General features: G+C 35.4%; 2 protein-coding genes and 1 long non-coding RNA gene across 6 annotated transcripts in view; 2 read left to right on the top strand and 1 right to left on the bottom strand.

Moving 5' to 3' along the window:
- The window catches only part of SUPT3H (SPT3 homolog, SAGA and STAGA complex component), a 254,882-nt gene that overhangs the window by 205,713 nt on the left and 26,004 nt on the right, over positions 1–23,165 (bottom strand). The window lies entirely within an intron of this gene.
- LOC128785318 (uncharacterized) lies at positions 462–7,613 on the top strand. Of its 2 annotated transcripts, XR_008429834.1 has the most exons (6): positions 462–555; positions 1,428–1,521; positions 4,235–4,324; positions 5,570–5,636; positions 6,296–6,430; positions 7,455–7,613. It is a non-coding gene; the product is annotated as an uncharacterized LOC128785318 (long non-coding RNA). The 2 variants fall into 2 exon arrangements; XR_008429833.1 differs by lacking the exon at positions 5,570–5,636.
- RUNX2 (RUNX family transcription factor 2) overlaps positions 9,293–23,165 on the top strand; it is a 215,120-nt gene continuing 201,247 nt past the window's right edge. The window contains exons 1-2 of the mRNA XM_053937709.1: positions 9,293–9,341; positions 9,551–9,670. Coding sequence (XP_053793684.1) covers positions 9,613–9,670 — 58 coding nt within the window. The 5' untranslated portion in view covers positions 9,293–9,341; positions 9,551–9,612. The remainder of the gene's footprint in view (positions 9,342–9,550; positions 9,671–23,165) is intronic.

The following is a 23,165-nucleotide window of genomic DNA, read 5'->3' as shown; positions in this document are numbered from 1 at the left end:
ACTTAAAAAGCAACAAAACATTTAGATGTTCATTATAAAAAAAAATTAAAAGACTTTGAAGAAAGGAAAATTAGTGATTTTACCAAAGGAGCAGGATAACGATGACAAACTAAATTGAATATAGTGTGCTATTCCCAAATCCCCATTATGGAAGTTTGTCCTTAAAATTAGACATACTCTACTATGTAGACATAGAGACACAAACTGTGAATGATAAATGTTTTACATTTTACACTTTTCAGAGATTACAGTTATTTCTGAGGGCCCCAACCCCAAAGCCCATGTCATGGAAATGAACTCTGGCTCACAAAAAGCCGTATTTCCTTCAGCTTCAGTTTTGGCAAAGCAGCAGCTGCCCAGAGCACTGCTTGAGCTTAAAAAACAGTCTGGTAGCATCAAGACTTACACCCCTATGGATTCCCAAAATACACCAAGAGTCTGGCTACAAGGAGCTGCTCTGGCATCACAATTACAGACTATGGAATCCAGAGGAGACAAGTGTCACAGAGGACAGAACTCCTGCAGCCGACCTCATCTAAATGATTTTAGTAAAAAGTAAGTGTTATCGGAAATAATCTCGAATGCAGAACCCATACACCTCAAGTAAAGATTTCTTTAAAATGCCATGCCCAAATTATTCCACACAAATACTAACCAATTAACAAGATGTCTGATATGCACGTACATGAAAGAGGGATTGTTTTGTTTCTTGAACTAATCTTCAGACAGTAATGACCTTGACTCCAGAGTCTTTTTAGGCCTGGAACAACTGAAACACCACTCCAGAAGCAGAATGACTGCAGGACAGAATTTAGAAAATACAAGCAAACACTACCTATTTTTCAGGCTGGATCAACTTGTGACTACACTGCAGAATTTTTGAACAACACTGGGTTTTAGTGCTCCTGTTCCAACATACTCTTACTCCACTCACCAACAGAGTTTGGCCATTCAGCTCCAAAGAGGTGCTACGTGCCCGTTCATAGCTACAGCCTGTCCTCAAATAGGCAATACCAACAGTCCATCTGCATCATTTTGTGCCAAAATACAGAATTTCATTCTGCTTAGCACTTCTGACCCCTCAAGACTAAATACAGCCAAGCAGCAGACCCAGAACCTGTGTTCTGAAATTGAAATGTAACAATTTACTTTCATTATGGGCTGGGTCTCCATGTTAAAACAACCCTGTTTATCCAACTGTCAATATTCCACAGAACTGATTCCTCTGATTGCTTTCTAGACACTTCCCTCATGGAGTCAACAAATATAGACAGTGATTTATCTCCTAAAAACAAATGATTATTTATCCATCTAAAGAGAACAGAAATAAATGGTTAAAGTGATACAGCTAAGTATTAACAAACAACACATACACTTCCTATCCACACAGAATATTTCCTCAAAGCTTGCATTATTTATCTTACAAGCTACAGGTCTGGATTCTGGCAACCAAACCACAGGGTCTCTCTAAAAACAGCCCAGCTTCCTCACTTTGGGGTTGGAAGGTCAGAGGAGAAAGAGGTATGAGTGGAAGGAATGATTGCAATTCATTTTTATTTTTCTTCTCCATTACCACCCTTCAGTTACAAAGCAGTCTGTTACTCAGAGCATGACAAAAAGTGTGTATTAAAAAGAACTGACACCTTCTTATCTGGCCAACATTGAACAGACTGTCAGTAAATGCTGCCTGCTTTCTCCTCCTGGAGTGAAAAATCAACGAATTCTCCAGGACACAACGCATCAGGCACTGGAAATCTTATACAAACATCTCCTATAATCTTCCCAACGTCCCTCAGGTTCTAGAATTCTTCAGGCACACCTCTACAGGCCATTTTAAGTGCTATGCAGAGACAGCCCAATTCCCTCCAAAGGAGCTCAACACCACACTGAGCACAGCTGGGCACTTCTGAACTAGCTATTTCTGAGCAAACTGAGGATCACATGGCCTTGGAGACCAGAGGGCAATTTTCTCCTATGTTTGCTGTCCCCAGGAAAAGAGCTGCATCTTCTGTTCTTCATCCTGTTCCAGTATCTTCATTTCTCCTCACCTTCAGTACTCCTTCACTACAAAAGGGGAGCCATACTGTTAAAACTGATTAAAACCCAAGGTTTTCTTTTTAAACCTCCTCCTTCCAGTTTTATTCTTTCTGTTACTTTCTCAATCCCATTTCAATTCTCTTCTCTCATGAATGATCCTCAGATCTCTCCTCCAACACAAAACCACAATACATTTTTAATTACAAGGGAAAGCTTAGACTGTTGACAAGCTGTGAAAAAGTAGCAAATCCAGGTATTAAATACTTTAAAGAAAACAAGGAAAGAAAAAGCACATGAAGAGAAACAGAGACAGGATGGAAGCACCTGATTTTGCTTCTTTTTTTTCCTAAAAAATACTGTGTACAGGACTGAGGATCTCAAACTTAAGTGAGAATCATAAACAGCAGAGAAATATTTCACTGTGCAATCACTGCATAAGGAATTGTTTTGGGGTTGGGGTTTTTTTCAAAATATAGAGAAGGAACCATGATGATCAGCCATTATGTTCAAGTTCAAGCAGAAAACAAGACCAGCCAATTGAATACAAATAACTAATACTCTTTATAGTAGAATATGCGGAGAAAGTTAGTAATAAGATTACAACTAACTGCTTGCCCTTCCTCATGAAGTTCTTCACTTGTTTTTTACTGCTGTTCATTATAATTGGGTTTTCCCCTCCCTCTTTTTCATACTTTTCTTAAATGGCTGGCTGCATATATTTAATTGTATATTCCTCAGGGCAGGGACTATTTCCTTAATTGTCTGTAAAGTCCAGTGCTAGAAACAACGGTCCTATGCAATGTTAAGTAATAAAAAAATGAGTAATGTTTTGTTGAGAAATAGTCATGCATTAATTATGCAAGATAATCTGGAAAATACAGAACTAGGGAAAAAAACATGTTCTGAATCCATAACTTTTAAGCATCGCTACCCAATGAATGATTTATGATATTACTTTTCAGTATTATATTTAATTTCTCTTGGAGTATTTAAAAAACATCTGCTCTGAAAGTTAGCAAATGGGTATTGTTTACTCAGAAATTCTACAGGGTTCAACCCCCTTCTACACTGTCAGTTAAACACACAATATTTTAAATACACATTATGGAGCCAACTGTTGAAGCAAGCACTTAGAATGCAAAGAATATTCTACATATTAAAATATACATGAAAAATACTGTTCAGGAGTTATAACATATATAAAATACAGATTCTAAATTCAGTATTTAATAAGTATGCAATTAAAAAAAAAATTTGTTTTTATTACTTACTGAACTAATTTCATGTCCTAAATCGACATTGCTGCAGATTTATACAAGCACAGAAGCTACTAAAATTGGTATAACTTTAAAACCAGAAGCAAATTTTTATTGCTGACCTATGCCCCTGAAAATGGGGTTGAATATAAAAACAGTGACACCAAATCTGAAGAGCATAAATACTCTGCCTTAATATCTTTTAAACTGTTCTCTAATCTTGACTGAGGTTTGAAAGTAGCAAGTCTGTATTTTTCCAGTGTAAATGTTGTGCAAAAGCTTTACAAACATAGATCTAAATCTGCAATTGCCATTACTAAAATAAATGAAAAATCTATAAGCAGCAGTGAAACCGGCATGCAAATAAAAGAACTGTCAAGACACATACTGCCTAAAAATAAGCTTACAATAACTATTTTAAAGACTGTGTGTGGTCTTACCCATATATTTTGGCAAGATGCACTTTCTCCAACCACAGCTAGATTCATCCAAAAGCAGTGGCACTGGAGAGTCTCTGTCTCACCTGTCAAACTTGAAGAACGTTGTTCAGCAGACCACCATGAGTCCATGGATAGGATCCACAGCACTACAGCAGCTGTTCTTGATAAGTGTTCTCTAACTAGAGAGGCAAGCGCTTCAAAAACGTCCTGTAAGAGGATCGCCCTTAATATACATGTATTTAAAATCAAACAGAAACAAGAATATATCCCGAACAAGACTTTCAAGACATTTGTGGCACAACATCAGTGATCTCATACGTATCTCTGTCTGATATTTGGAAATATTTGCAGAAGACTTGAGTCTATTAAATTTATCTTAGAATTAACCTAATTGTTTACCTCTCACAAATTACTACACTGTTCAAATTGCAGGCAATCAAATAAAATAACTGGAACTCCTAAATCTTCAGGGTTGAAGAAAGTGAATTTTCCTCTTTTCAGTACCTTTCCCATGAATGATTGGAAAATATTTTCACACCAAGAGATTAAAAGTGGGAAGGAGAGGTAAAAGGCTGCTTGGCTACAATAAAGGTAAGATTCAGTGAAAATGGGATGAAGCACAAAAAGTTGCAAGTTTTAAAATGACCTAAGGGGATATTTTGCCAACCAGAAAAACTAAGAGAACTTATCTGAATTGTCTGTATAAAATAACTTTGACTGTTACTAAAAAGCACATAATCATAAATTTCCAGAGAAATATGAATATTTTCTAAAAATAGGTCACTGCTTCACTGCTTTTAACTGCTGAGATCTGCTCTGGTTTAACTACTAGTAGCAGTGTATCCTAGAAGGAGGAAAGGCTCTAGAGAGATTACTTTCACTTTCCCCTAGATATATTTAGTGTACTAACTAGCATAGTTAGGATATTATTTTTCTTTGGTTTTGTCAGTAGCATGTTTGAAATAAATTTTATTAAGTGGTAGTGTATGTAACATTGCATTGTGGGTAGCAGTTTCCTGCCTTAACCTAGCCACATCCTCAGCTGTTATATGAGACAAGTTTCCCATATTTTCTGCAAGTTGACTTAAAAAAAAAAAGAAAAAAATACAGACAGGAGAAAATAACTAGGAGGTTAGGATGATCTTAAGCACCATATATTGACTGTTTAGAATGGGTGCATCTAATCAAAGGGACTTTTTTCTCCATTGGTGTACAGTCTACAAGATCTAGGAACAACAGGAAAGTAATGCTTGTCAAAAAAGAGTTGGAGCAGGAAGAATCAAGATGAGACACATCTGATCATTAAGATGCAGCCCCTTATTCAAAGCCTGATCAGGGGTTAGATTATTTCACTGGAGAATAACTTTGCTATGCTATGAAGAAGTGAGAGAAGTAGCAAATCAAAGTGAATGAAAACAATTTTCGACTACTTGCTATGCCATGTTGTACTCACTGGTTAAGAGATGACCATCTTTTTAATTTAAACAACAGTTCAGTTTAAGGTTTAATGTGATCTTCAGTAGCCTGATTGCACTGTAGAAAAAAACAGACAACACTGGTTTACCCTAGAAAGGTAACAGCACTTCTTCCCCCTCTACATTAATGGTCCCAGGCACCATCCACTTCAAACCATATCTTACCTAGAGAAAGGTTCTGAGGCAAAGAGGCAGCAGTAACACTCAGATGCCCACTGCTACTCTTGCAATAAGTACTATTTTAAAATGAAGGAATGCTGAAATAACCTTGCTGTTGCAATTTTTTTTAATCAACTGGAAGTTTTAGTCTTTGATTTAAAAGGTTAGTATAAAGTGGTATCAACATACTCTACTCTTGCAGAGATGATGGAAATGAGAAGTCTACAAAATACTGAAGTCTAACAACAGAAGTTTCCCAAAACGTGCAAGTATTTGAAAACAAACAAAATTTTAAATGTACTGGCTGTGAACCTACAGAAAACACAGTCTTCTTCCTCTAAAAATTTTAATTACTCCTCAATTTGAAAAACACAGCCAAGGAAAGAGGTTTCGCTTAAAGGAAAAAAACTGCTCTATTGAAAACAGATACGTTAACAACACCTACAGTGAATACCTGCATCTGAGAAAACTGCACCAGGACCTTCTGAATTATAAAAATCAGCATCTTGTTATTGTATATACTGTAAAACTTGTAATGAAATGCAATCTAACAAGTTTGTCATCACATTGCTCTAAGTAGAGTATTTATATCATTCCAGTTGTAGCATAGAAGCAAACATTTAAGTACAAATAAACTTTCAGCAGGGTATCACACTGTTTATACACTGGCTGAACTTTTGAGTGACAGAAGGCAAAATGTTTGGAAATAAAGCACAGCTTAGAAGTTCCAAAACACGTTTCAAAAATAGTAGAAGATGTAATTATCTTTTAGTGTTGCATTACAATTGCCTTTTAGATTTCATTTGTCATCAAAGATCAAGCTCATAGTTTACCAGAGAAATTCCTTAGCATAATACTTCCTTTGTAAGTGCAATTGGGACTCAAAGCATCCCCTGTGGAACTCAGAAGTGAACTTCCATTTTTGTAGATCTACCTTTAAACAAAAGCCTGTCAAGCATTAGTCTACAATCAAGACACTGATTTACACAGTGGATTTTCAGGATTCTTGCATCTGCATCATCAGAAGTGCAAACTGTACAAAAAGAAACCACCAGTTTCACAGGTATTTGGTCTCAAAATTTTGCTTTATAATATCTTTATATTAAAAAAAAAAAGCATTTTTATCAGTGACAGTTTTTACAAACTACATCTCAATTACTCAGTTACAGTATTTGCTTTTCTGTTTTTAATGGCTTTTGCTTTATTAGATGAAGACTTCTTTGTAGTGCCCTTGATTTGAACAGGTGAAAAAGTAAAAAAAAATCTTAAAGGTATCATATCAAAGCACAGCAACAAAGTTAGAGAATAACTCTGCATACACAAGTGAAAGCACAAAAAAGCCATTCTGGAGAAAGCCTGAGAACAGCATTTCAATGCAATAAATTTTTATATTCAGACTTCTGTAGGAAGCTCAATATTCTAATACTAAAGCTATGACTAAAAATAAAGTGCAGAGTTTTGAAAAATCAAGCAACTTTTTTCATATCAATGGACCTTAAGTATTAAAGGTCAACAGTTGTCTCTATTATTTAAAAATACTGTGCATACCTGCCATTAAATAGAATTTGATCAATAGCTTCAATGTGTAACTGTAGTTGGAAACTCCAAACTTACAGTTTAAGAGTTCCCCAAATAAGAGGCAGCAACCTCCAAAAGCTTTTGCTGTATCATAAGTTGATTAAAACTTTAATGCATACAAATATAATCTGTATATTAAAAGATTAGTATTCTTTCCATTATTTTTATACCCTTAAGATTTTTTCATTGATGCTCTTAACCATACAGAGAAAACAATAATAAAAGCAATCCATGAATAGAATTAAATATCACCCTAATTTTTAAGTGGAATGGGTTTTTTGTAGAACACTCCTTTTTCATTTTATGGTAGAATTCTCTAAATTTGGCAACATGTAATAACTCTCAAAGCACTGAATGAAGAACAATGCAATGTACCCCAAAATAATTATTAAGAAAGAAGTTTTTATGAGGAAAGGTTTATGGTTTTTTAATAATTATATAACAAAAATCAAAACTATCTATTTTTCACTGAAAAATCTCCTCTCATTTGTCTCATCCCCAAAAAACAGAGAATCTCGTCTCCATCCACACCTCCAGCTATTCGTATCACACAATTCCTGACCAATTTCTAACCAAGAAAGCTCAGGACAAAGAGGAAAACAAAAAAGGAGGGATGGCAGCATCAAAGAGACTTATTTTATTTTACAAATAAAAGCCAAACGATATCTAGAAAATGTTTTTCATGGTTCTTCTGCTCCCCCAAAAAAGACAAAAAAAAGGAAAAAAAAGTTAAATTCATTCAGCTGAAACTTAAAATCACAATGCATCTGTGGTACAATCAGGATAATATGAAAAGTTCTAGATATAATGTCCAAAGAGGCAAAAAATGAGATACGTTCTCAAAGATGTTTCCAATTTTGTTCTGAATCTGAGTGAGCAAATCAAGACTACTAATACACACTGTCTGTGCACATTATTCCTTACTACACACAGCATTTTGCAATTTATTTCAAAGCCTCTATTATAAACAAAAAAATACTGCTTTTGTTAACCCACTCCATACCAGTACAGTCAGGGCTTATGTTACACTATCAAAGTCAAAGTTACAATATGTTAAGTATATAAAAAAATATCACACACACATGCACACAGATGATGTTAAGTATTTGAGTCTTACATATGCATCAAATTTATGTTTCATTTTAAAACTAAGTGTTAACATTAACTGGTGAATGAAGTTATTTATAGTCTCCCCAAAAGTTTAAGACTATTCTATTTCCCTTAAACACCAGAACTACAATAAGGAATTAATGTAAGCACAACCAAAACCTCCCAAGCCTCCCAGCTCACTCTGTTACACAACGTCCACGTAAAATCCTCCCAATGCCGGTGTTCCAAAGCATCACTCCCAGGCTGCAGCACACAACCAGTTATGATATCCAAACGACATATTTTGCCCCAAATATAAAAGAAACATAATTGCCCTTAATTTGCATCACATAAAACTGTCAAGTAGTTTTGAAGGCATGCAAAGCAAGGCAGACATGATTTAAGATTTGCAAAGGAATCCCCAGACTAACACTTCTGTGACAGCCAATTACAGTGAAAAACACAAACCCCAACAAGCAGCCTGCTACTAGACCTTAAGAAAGGTAAAGTTTCTTACAATGAGTTACAGATTCACAAGTATAAGACGACAAGGAGAAAAAGTAAAACAGAAGGAATCCAGCCACCCAGCAAATATGAAGCAGACCCAAGATCGTGATACAATCCAAAGATGTAAATTATTGTAAATCATCACTGTTGTTCAGAATTTCACACAGCCACTTGTGCCAATTTTGCTCACTTTTCCACAGACACAATAATAAAGGAGGGAGAGGGAATGGGAGGAGGAAGAAAAAAAAAAAAAAAGGAGGGGGAAGAAGAGTGGGGGGAACCTGAACTGAGAGTACAAATAAAGTTCTGCTGTCCATATGCTTTAACTGTACAGACATTTGGGCTCTTACAGCATTTTGTAATCTCTCCAAAGCCTAATGAGTCACAAAAATTAAAAAGCTATGTCCCTCTGAATGCCAGGAAGGGCCTTACACAGGCCTTTTGTCAAAATATAAAAAAAAATTAAAAAAAATTAAAAGGGAAAAAAAAAAAAAAAAGAAGAAAAGGAAAAAAAAAAAAAGGAGAGAGAGAAAGAAAAAGCCACAGTGTAGGCAGTCCTACTTGGAGTCCTCTGATGTCACAGCCACATGACTCGCTCGCTCCAGTAACAGTGCTTGCAAAAAAAAGGAGTTTTAAAGCTTTTGCTTTTTTGGATTGTGTGAATGCTTCATTCGCCTCACAAACAACCACAGAACCACAAGTGCGGTGCAAACTTTCTCCAGGAGGACAGAAAGGAGTCTCTGGTTTTTAAATGGTTAATCTCCGCAGGTCACTACCAGCCACTGAGACCAACAGAGTCAGTAAGTGCTCTCTAACCACAGTCTATGCAGTAATAGTAGGTCCTTCAAATATTTGCTCATTCTCTTTTTTTTTTTGTTTTGTTGCCTTCCTTTTCACATGTTACAGCACTACACAATTTTTTGACAGAGAAAAAACCAACTATAGAGTCTATGCAATCCAGGGACACAGTAAAACTAAAACAAGGCTTGGCTATGGTTTGTGTTTTCAGTTTGAGGATCCAAGAAGTATTTGCACCAGAAGGTGAAAGCTCTGCGTGAACCGAGAGGGACTATGGCATCAAACAGCCTGTTCAGTTCAGTGACACCATGTCAGCAAAACTTCTTTTGGGGTAAGTGCTGCAATATTTGAGCTTCTGTTTTTCGCTGTCGAGAGTTTTCTTACTTTGAACAATACTGGTTGTAGCTATCTAAGCAAAAAAAATGCTGAATGGGATGTTAGAATGTTAAAATAGTATACCTGGTTGTTTGGGGTTTTTTTTTTGGGGGGGGGGGAAGTAACTGTAAATAGCTTCAGTAGATATAAGAACAAATTTGTTAGCTGGCAAGCTGAGCAAAGGGAAGTTGGTGGCTCAGTCCTAAGTGTTTGACAGCAGGTGTGCTCAGCTGTCACCAGGGTCAAGGTGTAGCTGCACGAATTTGAAAGAGCCTAATGGTATCTAGCATGTTTAATATTATCTAAGGGCAAAAGATAAAGTACTTACTGAGTTAATCAACAGCAGCTCAGAAAATCTCATTAAGAATTCTGGTAACACTTTTAGATATATCCACCGTGAGTGGTTAATGAAAGATACTGTAAAAATACTTAAATCACAGAGTTGAGACTGCTTGATCTCTAAACCTGATTAAAATGAGTAGTGTGTAGCATACTGCAGCCTATCCTATCCAAAACTGCCCTACCATTGTTCCAGGCATCTTATTTTTATGCATATATCTCAGATGAAGTTATCAGTGTAAATCTGCAGTTTTCTAGTCCTCAGCTGTCCTCAATTCATAGCAAAGCTTGTTTGATAATATATTCAATTGTAAAAGCAAATTCTTCTCATTACAGTTATTATGAACAAGGCAAAACATTCATGCATGAAAATATCAAGCTATGAAATAAAAAATACATGATCTAACATGCTGCTGAATTTTAAGTTTAATTCAAAGTGGGATGTAAATAAGTGCTCTCTGTAGAAGAGCACTGCCAAATATTTACTTCAATATTCTGAACTGTAAACACAGATTCCTTTAAGAAATCATATATGTATATGCTGAAGTAATTATTTATATGCACTGTACATATAAATGCTCATAAAACTCATAGATACGCTATAAAATTGTACCTCTATCTTTGCTTACTTTGAAAAGCTTCATCCTCTCAGAGACTTAAAATCAATAGAGAGCATCTCACTCACAAATACTAAATAGAATCAAATAAGACTTTAACTAATTTATCTGCAAGTAAAATGAAGTTTTATTTTAAACTGTACTGGAAAATGCTTTCTTATCATCACACCTGATGAACTGCAAGAAGTACCATAACAATTTTTTTTTCAAAGCATCTTTTACTGAGGCAGTTCAGACAGACAAACTGAAAATTCTGAAAGCTTTAGGAAAAAAAAAAAAAAAGTGAAAACTTACAAGATTTTCTTAATGGTGTCCATCATGTTGAAATTATGTTGGGATCGTAGCTAAACCTATTTCTTTCCCTCCCTTCCCCCCCTTCTATGAAAAACAACAATGCTAGAAGCATTTCCAGTACATACATCCCCATTATTGTAGTGACTGGGGTACCTTTTACTCCTCCTACTTCACACACTTTGACTGGTTCCCAGTTAAGCACATGAAGAAACTCTGAGACCAGGTGTAGGAACAGAAATTAAGAAATTGCTTCTTGCAGGAGGGGTGACCAATTTAATATATGGCCTGCAGATATCAGATGAGATAACATGACCTGTGGCTGGTCACGCAGCTGTAATACCCCGAACATTGAGCTGAAATGCAAACACAGACCCGGCAAAGCAGCTTTTCTACCCAAACTGGTGTCTGAGCAAAGCACAGCAGAAGCGTAGCCAGACCACATTATCCCAGTGTTTACAACAGGAAATACAGTTTACATGTATAGGGACTTTCTTTTGCTTTTACTTCCAAAAGAGATTAGAAGAAATTTAGTTGGCTAAAATTATCAAAACACCAAGTCTGACTGCTTAATTCACCTACTTCTGATAATTCCTAAAGCCACTGGGAAGTACTGTGATACTGTGCTTAATACTTTTCCTGAATTTCACTAAATAGGGTTGGATACCTGAATTTCACTTTGGACACAAACAATAGATCCAAGGGACTACAAAAATCTCATCAGCTCTGTCAATGTGTAAGCAGTGTAACCTGAGCTAAAACCGTATTTTGGAAAACCCACTTTTATAAAAAGGAGGCATAATTTATTGCTTAAAAAAAAGCCAGAATGCCCAAGCTGCTCATGAATTTGCCGTTCAATGATGCAGCAGCACCTCAGAATGCACGATCTGTTCTTCCTTTCTGCACTGTCCTTCTCTTCCCATCTCTACCTTATTCCTTTCAGGACTGTTGAGTTTAATTGTTTCTCTTCAAGACTGAACTGATGAAACATAATGACAAGTCATAACAGGGCAGGAAAACAGAGTTATGATTAACCCACATGGTTGCTAATCTGTGCCATTAACGATATTCCTGAAAATTTTTATTCCACTCATTTTTGTCTATGTGTTTTTGACTTCATATGAAAGGGAAGAGTAGCAAATTAGAAGGATCCTTTCCTAGTTCATGCAAACAGATATATTCCTGTCCAATTTAGTACATTTTAATTAACTACCTTCTGGGTTTCCCATCCAGATTTTCTCTACCTTGTGCTAGTTATACACACGTTTTGATTGCATTGAGCCTATGTAAAGCTTCTCAGGCTTTTAAATCAAACTGGTTTTATTTCAACCAGCAAAGGCTATTATATTTACATCCAAAACATATGGAGAGGAAAAAAAGGCTCAAAATAAACACAATGGGGAAAAAAAAATCAAATAGCATATTTGGTATAAAATTTGGATAACATTATTTACTCAAAGTATTTTAGAGACTGAAAACCTTCTTAAATGCCTCTAAAAAGAATTACAATTTTAAAATAGGAAAAGGCATCTTCAGCTATATTCTGTACATCTTCAGAGGAAGAATCCAATGAAAGAAGGAAATAGGATCCCAGTCTAGCTAATAATTCAATCAATTATTTCACATGTAATTTCTGGAAGTTGATCCAAATGGAGATACAGTAAATCTAAAGTCTTCAAGTTAACGACAAAAAAAATTACTCTGCTTATATTAAAATACTCCTCAATATCTTCATCAAAAAATGCCAAACCTTTTGTAAATTTTAATTCTTATCTGCCTTACTGTTTGTTAGGGAATCTTACAGGGTTTTTTTGTTTTAATTAGGAGACTGATAAGAGAGAAATTATTTTTGCTTATCTGCGTATAGAAAGCAGTTTTCTGTATGTTCCAGCTCTGTTTAATGTATTGATACTATTGTGAATGCCAAGGAAACTCACAGGAATCACTGCTCTTTGCATAAAATATAATTTAAAGTACCAGGAAGAAAAAAAAAAAAAAGAATAATAATATTGAAAACTATGCAGGAATGAGTATTCTCACACGCATTAGGAAAGGTGCAGCTTCGCATGGAGGCCGCCGTTATCTGAAAGTCCCAAACCCTGCAGGATTGCTCTTCATCACTTACAAGGTCTGTAGGCAGCAAAATGCACTGATCTGTTTAATTAGCTGCCTCAAATGAACTATTAATAGCCAATTGTTTAAATCAACTACACCGATGTGAAATTCAGTAAGATCAAAATGTTCCAGTTTGTTAGGAGAATATCAGAGTATCTAGTAGTGAAATAAACTGGGAGAGGAAAAAAATCCTATCTCATTAGGGGCACTAAGATTTTATCAAACATACAGGATTAATCTCTATTGAATAGGACCATTCACAAATCAAAACTCACTCCACTTCAATACTTTCATGCAGTGCTAATCAATTACAACCTTTTCTAGTTATTCGAAATCCATGTGCTTTTAATTTTATTCACTGGTGGTCTAAAATATAATATTCAGGCCAAGCTAAGTCATTCTGTGTTGCAACTTTGCTTTTTTTCAATAAATATTCATCTAGAGGTTTTCTTAGAGAGAACTGCTCATATGAAGACTGTGGTAATATTTTTATACTGTACCTCCTTGTTGAAGCAAAAGGTTAGGGGTTACCTAAATACCTCAACTGTATATACAAAAAAAGGAAAAGGTAAGTATTCACATGAAAAATCCAAAGGGACTATATTATTTATTTTTGCATTTCCTATGATTAATGATGCACCAGTGCATACTTGAAAACTGAAGTCAAAATAGGGTAACACCTCAAATTCCTTTACAAACTGTACAAATATCAAACTTCCATGCTGTATTAACTACACTACCCAGAAATATTTAAAGGCTCTGCCACCCCACATTAAAAGTATAACAATAATACTGAAATTCCCCTCAAGCTATGTGATTTCTTGGTCCTAGTCAGACTAATATTAATCTTAAAATTGCACCTTATACCTTTATTTTCCCAATTGCTTTCTGAAGAGAGTCGTACTTTTTAATGAGTAACAAGAAGCTCAGAGCAGCCATAAGTAACTAACAAACATCTAATACTGCACCCATTAAAGTAAAAAGGGAAAAATAAAGAAGCTAACAATTCTGGCAAGAAATACTAACTAGGCAGCACAGACAGTTCAAGAGAGATAAATAATAACTATGTTTATGGACTGTCACACCTTGTGGCAGACACCATCAGTGAACAACATGAATAACAACTAAGAAATACTTGCTAAAACTCTTAACAATGCAAAAAGGTGAAGATACAAGCAGTATCTGGCATTATTTTACGCTCGAGTCCAGCACATTTCTGTGGACATTGAAGCAGAGAGGGAAGGGAAGAATTATCCCATGCTTGCCAAGCTGCAAAGGGGCTGAGCAGCAGCATTTCTCCTGCTTGAATACAACAGGAGCCAAGGGCAGCTGTCAGTGCTGGGCGCCTCCTGAAAATCAGACCATCTGCATGTTTCCCTCTTTGTACCCAATAAAAATCAACATCGTGTGTTGTAGGTGAAGGAGTTGGTTCTGAAAACTCATTAAATACACTCCATTAATAAGAATTACAATAAATTGCCATGTTTAATATGCCCTAGAGTACATAATATTTTAATTAAGTCAGCCTCAAGATAAATAGCGACTTTAAGATGGTAAAACCTGAAGCATTTTAGGGTCTTAACTTCAGCACTGGGAGAATCCAAGTTTCGTACAAGCAGTTAAGAAACTGCAACAAGAAAACATACAATTGTTATTTTCAAGATAAAAAATTAATTTGTTTAAATGGAATAAATGCAATATATATTCTGATATGTGCAGACAGAAATAAATTAATAGACTGTGATTTTCCTTGGAAATTTTGCCAGACTTAGGAATTATCCATAGATTTTTATCCGGAGACAAAAGTCACCCACACCTACCTCCTCCACCACAGAACCCCCACAAATATCCACTCTTACTGACAAAATTCATTTGTGCTCACATTACATAAAACAGCTTTCATTTCTACCAGATATCTTCATCCTAAACTGCCTTCTTAAGTCTTATGGGAAACAGGCTGAGGAGGTCTATCTTCTGCTCTCAGGTGTTTTTGTTTTTAAGTTCATAAAGCCTAAATCTAAGAGCACGTTTCCTTACATAAACATGCTCTCTTCTACAAATAAATATAAGACCTGCCACTTAACATACTGAAAAGCACACCCTAAAGAGAATATTTTAAAGATGAGCACAAAGACAAAATAAACTCAGGTTACTGTATCATAAAACACTTTAACACTTCCAATTGAAAAAAAAAATCCATTATTCATGCATCAGTTTCCTGTATATATTTTTTATTCTGCTTGTTACCATACTGTGTACTGTTCTAACCTTCTTCGTGTAGCTTTAAGTTTCCTATTTCATGTAGGAACTTGCCCCAGGAGGGAAAACTCCATAGGTTTTCTCCTGACTCTCTTGAACTGCTGAAGTCATTTTAATCAGAGCAATTAAATTATTTTGCACAACTTACTCCTTATTAAATGTTTTTATTTATAAAAATTAATTTTAGAATAGCAAAAGATTAAAGGAAAAAAGGCTACATTCTCCTTGAAGTACATAGGGTGCTTTAAAAAGTATTTTTGTACATTATCCACTGTATTCATAATAAATGCCTTAATACCTTTCCACCTCTAATAAAACTACTGTTATTTTTATAGAAAAGGGTAGAAACAGTTTCTTCTGCTGTCTGTCTTTTAAAAATGGCATATTCATTAAGGTCAGGCAGTTCTGGAATTAACAATAGTTTTAATACATAATAGCTAAAAACCCCATGACAAAAATTTTTGGCAGGAATTCATTCAAATATGATTACTATATTTCTGATAGACAGCTTATTTTACATATTATATTTCCTCAGAATTGCTAGCATTTCATAATGACTTAAAATTTATTATCATTCATTTTCTTGATTAAGGAAAGTTAAAAGCTGATGAACTTACATACATTTATTTTCCCCAGAATTTATTTGAACCGTAAGTGTGCCAAACCATTGTTTACTTATCCCTCATGGTCAGATATCTTAGATCTAAATCTACTCTGTGGTTTACAGAAACAGAAAGACAGAGCCACTGCCAGTTACATAATATAATACTGTTCCGAGGAACAGGATCCAGCCTTGATCACAATGAAAATTAACACTAACGAGATGCATTTGCATCTATATGCACAGACACACATGTACATCAAGCACCATATGCTGTGTGCAGTGGCTCTGCTGGAACAAATCGGAGCAGGGTGATGTTACAAGTCATTAGTAATTACTGAACTGAATTTCTCTGTTAGACACATTTAATATATCTGACCCTATACACATTAAGGAAAAGAAAGGGTTGCTTATGTTTTCAATAAGGAAAAACAATATAGATAAATAATTACACCTAAGTATATTGGCTACCAGATAGTATTAATCCCTCAAAAGACCTGTAATTCATATAAACACAAATCAGAAAAGACAGAGTTAAAAACATACAATGCTTTAATGTATCCCTGTGTGGTATTAGAACAGGCTATTCTTTCCTTTAAGAAATGTTAATGAGCTCTGTATGTGCAAACACACACATGTATACAGCTCAAGCCTCTAATTCCTACTTACAGTTCTAAAATTGTGAAATTCAAGTTCAAGGAGTCAAACTAGCAATAGCATAAATTTAGAAGACTTCTCTATCAGTAAAATATTTTCCTCTCTAGCACTGCAGCCGTAAAGGAGAATGTGCTATTGCATTCAGATTTGCCAGCAGTACCCCAAGAACATTTGCCACTCTTCACATATCTTACTATTATGCAGTGGAGGAACTTGCCAGGGTCCTGTACTAATATTTGTTAAAAACTATGTTTATTAATGCTACCACAGTGTTCTAGATAAATTTTAAGTGTTAGTGCTTGTAGTGAAATAACAAATGCCAGAAATAGTGGTTTTAGGATACTTGGTAAAAATTATGAGAGAGACATGTCTGGTGTTAGTTCCTTCGTACCCTCTTACTCCTTCCCATAGTCCAATGATGAGAGAAACTGCTTTTGTGGGCATCAAACCGGCCACTCTTAACTCACCTCAACTTTCAAAGTTAAAACACATTTTAGTCAAATTTGTCTTATTTGTAGGTCAGCTGGTGTTTTTGACACAGTGCAATATATTTCCACTGAAGGGGCTCACAAAAAAAAAAAAGCACAACCACATTGACCTGGAAAGATCCCTGATACAAACGCAGAGTTGTTCTGCCAAGAGCTGATAATCATCCACAACTTCACTTTTGTAATAATACAATACATTAGTAATTTACCATGAGCACAAATCTTCATGTAGAATCAGCAAGAGTAATTTTACATTAATTAAACAGGATTCAATTAAAAGGCATTTTAAGATATGACTTTAAAAAAAAAAAAAAATCTGAGGACCGCAGTGTTAGAATTTGCTATTTTAATTTAACATGTCTCCAAAAGCCTTTCAGGTGGGCCATTACAGTGAACTGCCGTGATACTTATGTCCTTGCAGCATTTTCTGTATAAATCCCAGGAGTAACTTTCACTCAAATGCATCATCTATTCACCTTTAAATAGAAAGCTTTTAGGAAAAAAAGAACTGTCACGTTTGCTCTGTAACACTGAAGGGACACATCTGGTCTAGCTTAGTTACTCAGTATTAACAAGAGTTTGATGAATTAATTCTACCAGCTATTGTACAATACCCGAGCACAGGAGCAGCTTTGTGACAGAGTACTTACAGCCCGCAGTATATTTACTTCCTAACACAATCTGCAAAACTTATTTCCTCTAAGTAAGACCATCCATATAAATTCACACTAAGAGAGTTCATCATCTGCATTTTTCCAGTCAATGATATCAAAGTTTAACTCCACTGCATTTGGATATTTGTGGAATAACCAATCCAAAACAATGAATGGTTTATTTAAAACTGACAGGACCAGAAAGCAGCAACTATTTACTTAGGCGACATACCGTAGTGTACACCAGTAAAAATGTTCTCTTTTCCCAAAAGGATTTTCTGCAAAAAGGGCATTCACTTTGCTTCCTTCCCACCCCTCTTACATCCAACTCTGTACATTCAAAACTAAGTGCTATATTTTTCTTCCTATTCAGTATATTTTTATTACCCCCCTTTCTAATGAAACAGCATAAACAGAAACACTAAAATTCAGAAGTTACACTCTTTATACTGATATTTTATTAAAGAAATCAACATTCAGAAAAAGTGCAATCATTTCTGGATAAAAAAATAGCATCTAAGTAACCAAAAAATTAATTTAGCATCAAATGGGAAGAAAGTTACTTTCCACAGTGCAAATCATTTTCATACTGGAGCTAGAACAGTTTCATTCTAGTGCACCACTGTGTACTGCATATCAAATGGTAGAACAACTTTTAATTTCAGAGTGTTTCAGGAATAGGACCTAAAATCACGCTCTGTTATTCTGGATGGCAATTAACTCAGTCATGACCTTGTAGCAATTTGGAATTCTATGCTCATTAAAGTAAAATTTTAATTACCTTTAAAAGCAAAATCAAAATCTTAATTACAGCTGAGCTGTGTATTAATACATCTTAATATAAATGAAGACTTGATCTTGCCCAGATAAAAAGATAAATTATAATAATACCCATTAAGTACAAAACAAAGGCTTGGAAAAGTGTAATTTTATTACTCTGAATTATAATATTAATTTACTAACTAATTTCAAGGCACATGTGTAGTGCACATGTGTAAAACCTACTCGAGGGAGCCAGCTCACAGACAAACACATGAGCTGGAATGTTCCAATTCCGATCAAAGATGTGTGTAGCCGGATGTGCGGTTAATTCACTGATCAAATTTTCACAACTGAAAAACATCTTGAGACATAAAGTCCCAGTTACCAGTAGTGTGGGCTCTGTGCTTTATCACCAGAATTACTCTTCACAATTTCACATTTTATGATATAATTCAGAAATAAAATAATCTCTCACACACTTTAAAAAAAATATTAAAAAGGAAGAAGCAAAGATAAAAAGGTACTGGTTTTAGCTCCAGCATTCTTAAAGGGCACAGTGAGACTGAGAGAAATAAATTTAAAACACCCATAAGAACCTGAACTCTAATCTTAGTGACATGTTCTTACAGTAAGCTTGTGCTCTATAAAACCTATATAAAAATGTCAGGAGCATAGATGCATAGCACATGCACTCACCGTAAGACACAAATCTGCCCTGTTACAATAATATACAGTAGCTCTTCAACGTGCCTGAAAGATTTTAAAATGCACTAAACCTATAAAATCATTCTACTGTCAGACTTCAGCTCTGTCTACTAAATCAACCAGATGTATGGAATAAACACTATTTAATAGCTACTAAATTTTTATCAGCTTTGTATAAAGTTAGACAAATTTGAAGTAACAGTTTGAAGTCTTCTACCATTACATTTCATAATCTTACTTGCTTACTGAACTGGCTAGATACAGTAAATATACATCATATAATGGCTATTCCCCTTCAGCACATATGCATAAAAGAAGAATAATCTAAACAAACTAAAAAAGATACTTAAATGGGCAGCAATTTTACTAGTCTTAACACTGATTTAAAAGATGTCTCTTTCTCTTCTTTACATACCTGGTTGTTACCAATTACTGATGTGTCTTCACCCCTTCTTGTTGCAAAACTTCCTTTAAAACTTACAGCACACACAGCACAACATTTGAGACCTCTACACATAAAAATGCTCTTTTTTTTTTCAGTAGCAAAGAAAATCTGAAGGTTTTTTTAGGCTGACGATATCTTCACATAGAAACACAGAACGTCTGCAGACAGTAAGAAGCCTTTAGTAAGCCTTTTTGCTGCACCATAATAATCTGATCCAGAAATTCAAGGGTACCTTAAACAACGGGCTACCTGTTCTAGCCATGCTTAGGAATGTGGCCAAATCATTTTTATTGATTTAACCTTTATAGGAATGCTACATATCCTCAGAGCAAAACATTTCTAATGCATTTATAATATGATATACCTCTGAGAAGCTATGAAAAAAAAAATCTTGTGACATAGGCTAGCCCCCCTCCACTATTATGTTTTTCCCAATTTAGTAATCAATAGACATTCAAGTGTTAGGATATTTTCTGAGTTTACATATGTCTGTATTCATAGGATGAAGCCAGAAACTAACACTTACAGAGGACAAGACTAATATCTGACCTGTCTTTGTTTAAGGAATAAGAACTGGTGAACTGATAGCCAAGACTCTAAATACTCCTTTCATTCTAGAGTTACACATCAATCATGTTACCTGCAAACATATCAAGTTAAAACTTCCAGAATTTACAGTCCTTTTTTGAATAAACTGAGCAGCATGTTAGTTATGTTCAGAGAGCTTACAGAAGGTGGTTTGTGTATCTCACCAGAATTCTTAAAGAAGTATTTCTCAAATTCCCTCTTCATCAGAAATCTATTTCATACATATTTCAAACCAGTATTTCTCAATGCCAGATCCATATTCTATTATTTTGAAGCTCAGGTTGGAAAAAATAGTGTATTTTAGTATTTGCTGGTTCTGGAATGTTATAAACCACACTTGAGCATTACGAGGAGTCACTTGTTTTTCAGAAAGTAAACTGTTCTGAGCTGCTCATTATGGTAAACTTTAGTGTAAAGAAGAAGTGAATACAGTGACTGAAGAGTCAGTCAAACAACAGCAAACATACTTAAAACATACTTATGTTACAAAACACATTTATGCACTTCTTATAAAGAAAATTATGTGAGAGGTGTTTGGTTAAAAAAGAAAAAAACAAACAACAACAAAAAAAAAAAAAAAAAAAAAAAAAACAAAAAAAAAAAAAACAAAACACTCAAGCAGAAACAAACAGAAAGAGCTCCTAGCATGAAATTCTAGTATGTTATTCTTCACAACAGCAAGAACCCCCAGCCAGACACAGTTTCAGCAGGCAATATGCTCTAACACAAATCACCAAGTTTAGGAAGATTCAGTTCTACATTTTTTATGGAACCAGCAATGTCTAGACGTCACTGATATTCTCTCTCATATACGAAGAAATATGAATCTATCCTACAAAGAAAGAAAAAACCAATTCCTTCATGAGAAGGAATAAGGTGGACAACTTAGTAGAAAAAGTACTAGTATCAAAGCTATGAACTGTAATTAATGTATGGCATGTGGAAAAAACATGTATCTGCCAATTATCACAGACTGGTTTTGTCTCCTCTCAATAAGAGTTTGGCTTTTGATTATTACATCACTAATTTGACTGCACAGTTTTACATCACTGTTTGTTTCTTCATCCACTTGTTCTAAGAAATATTCTAAAGATTAATCTGTATCCAAAACACACAACAACCACACATAAAATATCCTCTGGCATGAGCCTTACACTTCCTTAACCAGATGAAATCAAGCCTTTAATGTGAGGAGCAGCAGTGATTTCTCCAAGGGCAGAGTAGTTCTACCTTCATTCATGGTGCACATGATGAACGTGACCAGGTAAGTGCCTGCATTCATGCAAACTCAGTTTGCTTTGTACTACATCAGCCCGAGAGCATTCACACAGTTACCACACACAGACCAGGGACAATATCTACAAATAAATAATAACTCCAGACCAGATACCAGAAAGTTCATTGACGCATGTCAGATCATACTTTCAGCTTTATTACATGCAGAATAACAGTTCATGGAGCAAGAGGAAAACACAAAAATTTACAGAATCTAGAATAATATAAAAACCCCATGTTGGATAATACACATCCCAACATCTTTGTAACTAACCTAGTGCCCAGAGCTGTATTCCACTTCCACTGGTACCTTATAGAACTGTTGTCACTAGCTTTTATCATGCATCTTAAGGAAAGACCCAGGTAATGCTGAAAAGCAGTGGAGTATGTTAGAAATCCAAATTTTTACAGACAGTGATAATGGAAGAAGGCCTAGCTAAATGCAGTTACACCAATACAACTGCTTATAGTAGCACACTTCTTTTTATAACATAATAGATGCATTTGTACAAGGGGGTTTATTAGCAGAGTTATTCTGACAAACAATAACATCTTTTGATGCTACAGAAAAGCTGCTCTGTGCTAGCATGTGAGGTCAGATGGTGGAAAACTTACTTCGTACTCTAACCTGTAAACTCTTTCCTTTCCTGACTACTAACAAATATCCTAGCAGGAGAGATCCACAGCTTTTCCAAGAACTCACATAGGGAACCTTTCGCTCTGTTCCAATGGAACAGAACTTGTGCACGTTCACCTCAGGAGCACTGCCCTCCGTAGCAGCTGTCTGAGTAACTGTCTACACAGGTCTGCCACAGAAAAAATTGCCTCCAGATTTTCACTTCATTACAGTTTTATATATACACAAGCATATATCCATACACATCTGTAAAAAGCAGCAAACTTGACTACTCCAGTTTGCATGCTATTAGAGAAGCAACTGTGATACTTCAGGAACTCCTAACTTGATTTCAGTGTTTGGAATAAGGGAAAACAAAGTCAGGAGATAGCAGCCTCTGGGAGCATATTTTGGAAGACTTTTATAAGGGACTTCAGCAGGAAAACTGTACACATAGGAAAAGCTAGTTTAGACTGGGATTATACATCAAAGAGAGGAGCACCAAAAATACTTGTCCTTGGTAACACGCACAGAGGCTCAAGGGTAGCAGGAGCACTAAGGCACAGGCCATGCACACATTTTGGCGATGTGTAATTCATGTAACACAGCTTGTTTTCATGGCAATTCTATCGTTTCTTTCACATTTCCCTGTATATTTTTCTGTTTTAAAGACTCTTACACATTTTGTAATGGTAAAAGTAGTAGGAAAATGTCATTTCACAGCCAAATATTTGACTCTGGCAAACTTGTCTTTCAGCAATCTGCCATTCATCGCTCATACTTCTGATGTTCTCAGGTCTTGAAAATAAGGAGCATAGGTCTGGTCCCATTTTCAAATGCCAGTTCTTCGCCATTGGTCTTCTCTTTCAAGGGCGCTTCTCAGCACCATCACACTTGTCTGCTGTCCCACTATCTCATCCATTTTCTGATAGAACAGGGTATAGCTCCCACAAGCTATGTCCCATCATCATCTTATGATGATCATAGATCTGATTCTTCTACTTTCAAAAATCATCAAAAAGAATATAAGCACCTTACTA

Source organism: Vidua chalybeata, chromosome 3 (assembly GCF_026979565.1).
Source record: "Vidua chalybeata isolate OUT-0048 chromosome 3, bVidCha1 merged haplotype, whole genome shotgun sequence".
NCBI classification, from domain to species: domain Eukaryota; kingdom Metazoa; phylum Chordata; class Aves; order Passeriformes; family Viduidae; genus Vidua; species Vidua chalybeata.
This window is presented reverse-complemented; position numbering and strand designations above follow the sequence as displayed.